Source organism: Papaver somniferum, chromosome 2 (assembly GCF_003573695.1).
Source record: "Papaver somniferum cultivar HN1 chromosome 2, ASM357369v1, whole genome shotgun sequence".
NCBI classification, from domain to species: Eukaryota; Viridiplantae; Streptophyta; class Magnoliopsida; order Ranunculales; family Papaveraceae; genus Papaver; species Papaver somniferum.
The window spans coordinates 69,922,251-69,932,929 of NC_039359.1; the positions used below are offsets into that span (position 1 = coordinate 69,922,251).

The following is a 10,679-nucleotide window of genomic DNA, read 5'->3' on the forward strand; positions in this document are numbered from 1 at the left end:
CGCTTTTTCAGTAGGTGCTAGAATTGGCAGATTAATCAAAGTGTATTCTACCACTGAACTAGTTTTGAGAGGCAGATTTGCTAGAGTCTGTGTCGAGGTTTCAACTGATAAACCTTTAGTTCCCATTGTTATAATTGGACATATTTTACAAAAAATTGAATATGAGGGTGTAAACATGATATGCTTTCATTGTGGTAAAATGTCACACAAGAAATATAAGTGCCCCTTGATTGTTCATGAATCAGCTCATGTTACTAATCCCTTGAATATAGCAGGTGAACATAAATATGGTAACAATGAAGATAATTTTGGCCCATGGATGCTTGTGGAAAATAAGAAGACCAAGGTCAGAGGGAAATCGACTAATGGATTAGGCATACGGTCCGAGGGAGGCAGTACCGGTGATACTAATAGGTTTGCTTCACTAGCAGAGCAAAATTCCATAGAACAGAATGAAGATGGTGAAGCATGTGATAAGATAATTAATGCTCAGAGTAGTAACAGTCGATCCCACATTATCAAAATTACTGTTGGGAATGCTTAAAGGTCTCAGGGGCAGTTACAAATCAAAAATATGAATGGTGATAATGGTACTATCATTAGTGGTGGATTTAAACAGACAACTCAGGGCAGGAATATGAACAGATTGAGCAGCAAGACCACTAACTCTGTCACTGGAATTGAATTTAATGATAGGCAATTAAATGCTAATGTGCAAATATATAAAGAAAAAGAACCTGGAGTTACATCTGATTCACATTGTAGAAACTCTACAGATGGAGCCCAACAGTCAGCTGCAACAACTTATTTCTCAATTTTACCCAAGAACATTGGAGGTTATTTGGAGAGTGGACGATATTTTGGTTCGAAGATCCCAAGAGGAACTTCAAGCAATGCAGGATTAATTGACAGAGATTGTGATAAAAAAATAGCACAGATAGACATAAAGCTTTAGAGGATGGAAGACATAGCACAGATGAGAAGACAGCTGAACCTGATATTTCCAGAGGTGGTGCATGCTCAGGAATAACTGGACTTGAGTATATTTTTTGACAGAATCAACCAGCTACTAATCCCTCTAAGCTTCTCTCCTTCAAATTGGACTCACTTAGACCCGGAGGAGTTCCTAAACCAAGGAAGGGAAGAACTAGAATGCGTGTCAAAGATGTGGCAAGAAGCAACAACATTAGTGGTATACATCACTAATAAGAAGCCCAAACGATCTTTGGAAGTTCGATATGTTGTTCAACACCCGTTTGGATGCAGATTTTCGATACCGGCGGCAGTTCAAGACAAAGTTTACTCCAATTATGGAGTTGAACAAGGCAGTAATATCAAGGAGAATGGAAGTACCAGCACATAAAGGTTCTTCTAGACCTTTCTATTTCGCTAGATGTATTGATAATTTCTCGATGAAGATTTTAGTGTGGAATTGTAGGGGTGCTGCTAGACCCTCTTTTGTCCATGTTTTGAAGAAATTGATTAAGAGACATTAGCCCACTATTGTGGCTTTGCTGGAGACTAGAGTGCTTGCGTCTCATGTTGCAAGAATTGTTAGGAAATTAGGTTATGAGAAATCGATTGTTGTTGATCCTGAAGGCTTTTCGTGGAGTATGTGCATTTTATGGGATCCGGAAGAGGTGGATATTCAGGTTACCAGGGACAGGGAGTCTAGGTGGGCAGTTCATGTTGTGGCCACTGCAAAGTTCAAAAGTCCATGGATTTTGTCCTCAATATATGGGAATACAAACAAGGTTAATAGAAATAGTACTTGGGAGGAGCTTCGAGCTATTACTGATTTGGGATAGGCTGGGTAATGGGTGATCTGAATATGATTGGTTCAAGGAATGAAAAAGCTGGTGGAAGAGAGCCGTCTGCGAGTCAATTGCAGGAACTCAAGGATGTGATGGACCAGTTTGGCTTGATTGATTTGGGTGCTAATGGACCAAGATACACATGGAATAATAAAAGAATTGGTCTTGCTAATATCAAGGAAAGGAAGGATCGTGTTTTAGGTAATGATGAATGGTGTAAAAGCTGCCCAAATGCTCAGGTATTTCACCTTTCTTATTTTAATTCCGATCACAAAGTGGTTTTAGTTGACCTAGAGCCTAATAAGAAATTTAAACAAAGACCTTTTAGGCTAGAGGCCATGTGGGTTCGAGACAATGGATTTCTTGATGTGGTTAAAGATAATTGGTATAATCCTTTCATGAATAGTGACCAAAACTACTTTGAGAATGTTGAGAGATTACAAAAAGAAGCTAGACAGTGGAATAAGAATGTATTTGTAAATCTCTATACTAGGATAGAATGTACTCTTTTTAATCTTACTGATGCTTAAAATTATTTTGACTTATCTCCTACTGAAGAGGCTAGGAAGCACATGTATTCTTGTTTATATGATTATCTGAATCTTCTTAAAATGGAAGAGGTTTTTTGGAGACAAAAGTCTAGAGTAGAGTGACTGAAAGATGGGGATATCAATACTAAGTTCTTTCACACCTCTACCTTGGTTAGAAGGAGAAGAAACTCTATTTGCACGCTAAAGGATAAATATGGTAAGTGGCTAACTCTGATAAAGGTATTGAAATGGAAATTGTTGATCATTTTAGTTCTTTATTCAACTCAACAAATACTAGCCTTGACCATGATGAAATTGAGAGATTATTCCCAAACATTATATCTGATAGTGAAAACAATAGCATCACTAGGGAGGTTTCAATTATGGAAATTAAGAATGTTATGCGACAGCTTGGTTCGATGAAAGCCCTTGGACCTGATGGTCTTCAAGGGATTTTCTTTCATAAATACTGGGACATTGTTGGACCAAGTATAATCAAGCTGGTTAAAGACTTCTTCCCTCATGGTATGCTTGACCAGAGACTAAATAGGACTTTTATAGCTTATACCTAAGAAAATTATTTCGACATGTGTCAAAGATTATAGACCTATTAGTTTGTGCAATTATGCCATGAAGATTATAACCAAAATCCTCACTAATAGGATTAGGCCGTTTATGAGTAAAATTATTTCAAAAAACCAACATGCTTTCATTGAAGGGAGGTCCATTTTTGACTCGACCATAATTTGTAATGAAATTGTTCACTCGTTTAAGACTAAAAAAGGTGTCAAGGTTGGATGGCCCTCAAACTTGATTTTGATAAAGCGTATGATAGGGTTAGTTGGCCTTTTATTACTAAAATATTTAAATATTGCTGATAAGGTTGTGAACTGGATTATAACCTATATAAGTTCTGTTGCTTTTCAAGTTCTTAAAAATGGCGCTCCAAGTGAAGAGTTCACCCCGAGAAATGGAATCCGTCAGGGAGACCCTCTGTCCCCTTTTATTATCATTCTTTGTCTTGAAGCTTTATCGAGACTTTTACAACAAGGTATTGATTCGAAGTATTTGCAGGGTTTCACTGTTGCAAAAGGAGCTCCTATGATTGCCCATTCTATGTATGCAGATGATAGCATAATTTTCTTAAAAGCAAATTACAATAATGCTTGCAACCTGAGACAGATTTTAGAAAAATTCAGTCGATGGTATGGCCAGGTGATAAGTGATGCTAAGTCGACCTTGTTGACTTCTAGCAATCTGGGAAGGAGTTTTACCATGGGAATGGCAAGAGCGCTTAAAGTTCAGGTTGCTTCTACGCCAGGTAAGTACTCAGGTATACCATTACAGTGGGGTAGGTTGTCTGAAAATACCTTTCATGATTTGTTAGAAAATCTTAGCAATAGAATGATAGGGTGGAAATCTAAGTCGTTGAATATTGCTGGGAGGTCAGTGCTTATTAAGTCTGTCCTTGACCATGTGTGGAATCATGTCATGGCTATTCTAAAGTTACCTAAAGGCCTAGTAAATAAGATTGACAAATTTAGGAGAAATTTTCTGTGTGGTGGAGATAAAGGCTCGAGAAAGATGCATAATGTTAATTGGTCAACTGTTTGTAGCCCTATTGTTCAAGGTGGCTTAGGGATAAGAGATTTGGGGTTAAGTAACTTAGCCTTACTTGACAAAATGACTTAGAGGGTCAGTGAAAATACAGACTCTGATGTTGCTTGTCTTTTAAAGGCGAAATATTTCAGATATGATGATTTTTGGACTAGTAGGACTAAGAATGGATGCTCCACTAGTTGGAGAAGTTTAGTGAAAGGGAAAGACATCATTAAGAATAGTTTGGAGTGGTGTATTAGTGATGGTATCCAAGTAGACTTTTGGAATGACCCTTGGATCAATGATATCCCTTTGTCTGCAATCACCGATATGGAAAATGTTACTATTCCTTCCCTTAGAGTGAAGGATGTAATTAACCCAAGTACGAGAGAATGGGATCTATTTGTAGTTGATAGTTTCGTCTCTGAAGAGGTTAAGGAAAATATTTATGCTATGCCTGTTACCGCTAGTGAAGGTAGGAGGGATAAAAGAGTGTGGGCCCATGGTAAAGATGGTAAGGTTAGTGTTAAAGAAGCTTAAAAATTCCTGATTTCAGGGAGGGTTGGTACATATAATGTCAACCCCGACTGGAAATTTTTATGGAGCATCAAATGCCCACAGAAAATCAAATTCTTTTTGTGGAAACTTTGCCACAAAAAACTTCATCTTAATGAATCTCTATACATGAAAGGTATTGCTTCTAACCCTGGATGTTCTTTATGTCATTGTGATATTGAGACTGTTTATCATTTGTTCTTCAATTGTTCTTCAGTTTCGCCTATTTGGAAGAAGTTACAAGACATAACAGGTTTAAGAATTGATCTTGAGTGATGTCACCTACTTACTTAAAACACCTTATATCTTTGAATGGGTCTGTTGGAAGTATTAAATGGTGTTATATTGTTCCTTTTATGCTGTGGGGCATCTGGAATGGTAGAACTAGGCTAAATCATTAAAATGAAAGGTTTGTTGCTCTTAAAATTTTAGCTCTGGTAATAAGGAAAGTAAGAGAATTTTATTTCACTGTCATACATAAAGAAGATAGTTTTATACGTAAGCGTGAAATTTTAGTCAAGTGGAACTGTCCTAAACTTGGATATTATAAATTAAACACAGGTGGAGCTTCTACTGACTCTCTTTATGCAGGAATTGGTGGAGTGGTTAGAGATGATGTTGGGGCTTTTGTGGCAGGTTATACGAAGCATATATATCAGAATGGGAGTAATATGGTTGAAGTGTGGGCGGAAAGAGATGGTCTGCAACTTGTTGTTCAACTTGGAATCAGGAAACCCGAAGTTGAATGCGACTCTTTATACACCATTCAACTTTGTCGAGGTGAAGTTTCTCCTTTGTGGTACCTCAGGGGACTTATCCAGGATATTGAAGAATTAAGTGAGAATTTCGAAGATCTTGTTTTCATTCATCAACACAGAGAATCCAACTTTGTTGCGGACACATTTTCAAAGAAAGCTTCTGAAGGTCTTCTAGAGGGGCATTTGGTTTAATAATCCTCCTGATGTAATAGTTAACAATTTGGTAGCTGACATTCAGGGTGTTTCTTACCCAAAAATGGTCAGAGTGACTTAGTTTGTTTTGTTTTTAGACACATTATCAAAAAAAAAAAAAAAGGTTAGAGTGTGAGCTAGTAACTTATATATTGCTCGTATTTTTATAGATTCTATTTACTCCTATTATGATTTTGTTACTTGCTCCATTGATATTTCCTTCAATGAAATTCATTTATTAGAGAATGTGTGTATAATTAAGCTACTAAAATTTGACATAGTTCTGCTCAATTTATTTATTTATTGTCATTTAATTTGGTCTAAATTTTCCAAACAAATCTAGAATTTGTTCCCTGACTTTAAATCTCTATTGTGGCCGAGTAGGTGCCCGACACGCGACTTAAAATCTCTATATCGACTTTAAATATCTTCCAGTTACATTTTGTAATCATAAATTACTTTAAACTTATTCCATAATCTTCCACCGTCACCATAAGTGTAATCCAAGACTTAATTAATTATATCTTGTTGACCCAAAATTTACCATGAGACTCACAATTTTAATAGCGACTCAAACTCTTGTGTGACAAAAATTCTTCACCGTCTTAAACATGCCACTTAGACCCAATCTTGATATGTGTGTAATCCAGAGTTTACTTAGTGATATGTAATATGCGCCTAACCCGTAATTTTTATGGGACAACCCAAAATTTACTCCGCAACCCAAATTTGCTTAGTGACACAAAATGAACGACATGCTCTACAATATTTTTTGGTATTACATATCCTCTTGGAGAAAATCGATTCCCCATAAAAAAAAGAGAAAAAAATATTTTGGAGATTTTTCAGCAAACCCTAATTCGTATCATGTCTCAATTACGATCTTCATGTTCTCCCTTAGCAAAATCTATTATCACAATGTAGTCCTATAAATTATTGGGTGTGGCTTTAATTTTCATTTTGGTATTCAATTAATATAAACCTTAAATTGTTGCATATGTTGTCTATTATTCAATTTATCTTTTGGTCATAATTCTATCAATCAATTGGGTTATTAAAGACAAGTACCAAAAGATTTTTTATTCTGATATCAATGGTTTTGTGCACGTATAGTATCTAGGTTTCTCGGTTCTGATAGGTCCTCTAAAGATAGTTTTTTTGCATGTGCCTCCTTTGGAACTCAAAATTCATCATGATGCTTTCTCTTCTCCTCAAGTTTCTCTGCTGCAGCTGGAGTTCAATCAAATGACCAAGGTAACATCATTCGTCCATCAGGGGATATCATCTTACTTTTCGATAGCAATTTTTTATTTAAACTTGGAGAAGCAGAAACATCATATGGCAAAACTAGAAGATTACTACTAAGTTATGATCCTTTTTCTTGCAGTAACCCCGTTCATCACAACAATTGCAACTCCTTGTTTCCTGTCAAAAAAATTCAACTCTGATTCCCCTATAATTATCTATGAATTGCAATAATAATATTCCTTATTATATTATTCTTTATGCTCAAATCCTCCATGAATACTTCTTAATCCCTCATTGTTTTGAAGACATTTTTCTCTTATATCTCTATATATGTTTCCTTGCCTTGATTCAGAAAGTGTTCTGCTTTGATAAGTTTTTAAGTTATATATGTGTTGTTTTCTCTATGTCTAGTCGTGAATCTAGGGATGTCTTCTTCTTCAATAATTGGTTTAGTAACCATGTTATGAATGCCTTTATTCCTGTTAGGTGATGACAAAATCGTTTAGTAGGTAGTTTTTTAAAACTAAAAATGGATAAAAAGAACTCTTACTTTCTGATAAATGCTTTAGATGGGAATTGTATGATGAACCCTCTGTTAGTAAGCTTGGTAAAGGGTTTCCAGCTCATAAAATTTGAATTTCGGAATGAAATGTTAAAAGTTCTAAGGCAAGGAAATATGGTGATATATATGTGGAGATATTTTCGTGATCCAAATTTGTAAGTTTTCAATCCTCTCTAAAACCTTTTCACTTACCTGTGAGGATTTTGAGATACACCTCCATAACCTTTTCCCCGAGCAGACAAGAATTGTAAATGTAACTACCAACACCTCTAATTTATGGGAACTCATTGCCTTTGATGATCCAGTTCCAGTTCATTTTCGTTAAAACTACATGAAAATTCGTCTCAGAATAGACCTTTTTAATATCGGGCGAAAAACATATATAGGCCTGTTTTTTTTGAGGGTTACAACCATAGGCCCGTTTTTTTGAACTTTGCAAATCTAGACCGGTTTTGACCGTTTTATTAAGAAAACTGCTAACGGTGGTTATCCTTCTTTTTTAAACCGTTAGTGAAGGATAAAAATACAATTAAGCCCTTCGAATCACTAACTTGCCGAGTTACGGTTTTAACTCACCGATTCTGCACAATAACTCAGTTCTGACGGGGTATATAGTGTACTTGTACACGTCATCAAACTGGCCACGTCACCATATACACTACACCTGGCCACGTCACCATACACAACATCTGGCCACGTCACCATACACTACACCAAACTGGTTATATAATGTACTCAGTTCTGACTGGGTATACAATGTACTTGTACACCTCATCAAACTGGCCACATCACCATATACACTACACCTGGCCACGTCACCATACTACATCTGGCCACGTCACCATAAACTACATCTGGCCACGTCACCATACACTACACCAAACTGGGTATACAGTGTACTCAGTTCTGACTGGATATACTGTACAGTGTACTTGTACACGTCAAAAACGTAAAGGAATTTAACAAAAATCTAAAAGTGTAGGTTACAAATGTCACAAAGATCTTGATTATTAGATCAGGCATCATCTTTACAAAGATATGCATCACTATACAAATGTGGCCTGCAAAAGAGCTTGCCTGAAATGAAGCTATAAACTATACATGATTGGAACTCTTACAACACTGACATTTCTTTGTCTGTCTGAAAAGCAGATTCCCCATCTGGTACATGTACAATCTACAGAGCCCTCCGCAAACCAGCAACAACAGACTAGTTTAACTGATCCTTAGACGGCCAAAACCACCAAATTCACCTCAAAATCAAATCCAATTCAACCCCCAAATCTCTTCCATCGAGCTCAAAACCCTTACATCGATACACATAACAGCAACAACTTTAGATTACCATCTTCCATGTAATACTCGAACAGCACCATGCTAGACAGCAGCAACTCTCATTGTTTCTAGGCTAGAATAATAACTAGCACTTACCATACCTTCTATATTTTGTATTGCACGTTCCTCCTCCATCCCAGCTTCGACAATATCTTCCTAACCTGTCGAGAACAACAACATATCATCACCATCTGGCCTCAATTATCAATGGCAACAACAACACCTCAAACTGCATTTAAAGCATGTCCTATACCCTTTAAGTAAACCCCATTGTCTCAGCTGCTCAACAAACCCCATTTGGCAAACTCACGAAGAAAGAAAAAAGAAAACAGAAAAGAGGAGGACATAAACCTCTTGGACATCTATACAAGAATCCAACTGTAACTTATAAGGGTATATAATACCCGAATACGTCTTTCTTTCTTTCTCCAATTGTGTTCATAAATGAGTAAAAAACATCTGAAGGAGTTCAAGGGTGGATTTTCAGTATTGTCAATTGCCAATTCACACAAAAGGCATGATTTGTATCCAGGTATCGGTTTGCGTTACATCCTGTCGACCAACTCTTAGGGATGGGAGCAAACAAGTTAACATATACAATTCTTAACCCGGGTTTTCCAACAAGTTAACCACGAGGCCTAGTTTTTTTTTTTGTTTTTTTCTTTTGAACATGATAAGCACCTTTTACATGATTATGCATGCATGAAATTGGCTAGAACAAGTACCCCGACACTAAAAACACAGAAATAAAATACCGAATGAAAAATATTGAAACACTGACTCCACGAGCATCAAGTTATGGAGAAGCATGACCTACACCCTTTTGCTTGAACATTTATGCATACGCCAGTCAGATACTCCAGAAAAAATACACACTGAAATCCGCATCATACACTAATCAAAATCAGATGCCCAATGAAGACCACCTTGTGTGCATGGTTTTGAGTCGTAATTTCAACGAATTAATAATAAATCATAATACCAAGTTTCTACAATTGATAATTACCAATTTGAAGTTATCCATGACAAACAAAGTTGGTTCAAGTATAAGATTCTATGATTCCAAACAAGTACAGAAAATTAAAGTTCACCCAATCAAGAAAGACTATGATGATTTCAAAGGAATCAACAGACAAAGAGTGAAAAATTCGCAATTAAATCCACTCACCAGAGAAAAAGCAAAAGACCCAGGAGAACCAAGTAAGCCAGTAGGACTCAAACCAGGAGGAATCGTGAAAGAACCACCACCACCAGAAATAGGTGCTTAAGATTGATGAGAAATCATCAAATTCACTGGCCAGTTCTGTTTAAACCTAAAATCTTTCTCAACATCTCCTCCTCCTCCTTCAGCAACAAATCCTCTGTCTGCTTCAAGCAAATCCTCCTCCATCATCTTCCAACTCGAAATCAAAAGAAACCCATCCATTCATTGGTCAATTACCAGCAACATAAACCCAATTTCTTTTTCAATTTTAGGATCCACTAAACCGAGATCTTCTTCCTTGAAATGAGACTTCAGATCCCCACTACAACTATCACTTCATTCTCCTAATCGAAACAGAACCACCATCTCTAGTCTCCACCATTTCCTAATTCCATTAAATGCATCCGTCAACAGCAGCAGAGAACGGGGAAGGAGAAAGGGAGAAGAACCTCATAAGTCATACTGAGAAAGGGAGCATTTGGTTTTCAATCGATAATAACGAGCTATGACAAATAAACATCAAACGTAGGTTTTCATGAAGATGCGTTCTAAAGAGATATGTGGACAAGATAAATACATGTTGTCTAAGACTGATGTGAGGCGATTAAATCTGAGGCGTTTATTTTCATAGAGCTTGAATAAGGATTAAATCTGAGGCGAAATCCAAGCTGTTGATTCTTCAAGGGATTAACACTACTATCAGATCAAACCCCATTAGCCTTACACGTTTATAAAGCGTATAGGGGTAATTTAGGCGTCATTATCTCATCTCAGATGAGGAGAAATTGACCGTGTTGACCGGGAAATTGACAAAAGTAACAGATTTGGATGGAAACATGGATGGAGGCCTAGATTTGCAAAGTTGAAAAAAACGAGCCTATA

At 36.7% G+C, this 10,679-nt stretch overlaps 1 protein-coding gene and 1 long non-coding RNA gene across 2 annotated transcripts; one reads left to right on the top strand and one right to left on the bottom strand.

Annotated features, from left to right (window-relative positions):
• Positions 1 to 2,592: 2,592 nt before the first annotated feature.
• LOC113351325 lies at positions 2,593 to 5,448 on the top strand. Its single transcript, XM_026595332.1, has 4 exons — positions 2,593 to 2,869; positions 3,063 to 3,999; positions 4,096 to 4,457; positions 5,060 to 5,448. Exons 1-4 carry the CDS (start codon positions 2,593 to 2,595, stop codon positions 5,446 to 5,448), a joined length of 1,965 nt encoding a protein of 654 aa, XP_026451117.1.
• Positions 5,449 to 8,208: 2,760 nt separating this feature from the next.
• LOC113347969 lies at positions 8,209 to 10,273 on the bottom strand. The gene is made up of 2 exons (XR_003359368.1): positions 9,762 to 10,273; positions 8,209 to 8,754 (listed from the first exon to the last, which is right to left on the bottom strand). It is a non-coding gene; the product is annotated as an uncharacterized LOC113347969 (long non-coding RNA).
• Between the last annotated feature and the right edge of the window lie 406 nt (positions 10,274 to 10,679).

What these genes read in the sequence shown, in the direction of transcription:
- LOC113351325 (XM_026595332.1), top strand. Translation starts at nt 2,593, where the DNA reads ATGGAAATTGTTGATCATTTTAGTTCTTTATTCAACTCAACAAATACT. An exon ending in TAAAGACTTCTTCCCTCATG is followed by an intron (nt 2,870 to 3,062) that starts GTATGCTTGACC and finishes CTTTCATTGAAG; the next exon opens with GGAGGTCCATTTTTGACTCG. An exon ending in GTGGGCCCATGGTAAAGATG is followed by an intron (nt 4,458 to 5,059) that starts GTAAGGTTAGTG and finishes AATTAAACACAG; the next exon opens with GTGGAGCTTCTACTGACTCT.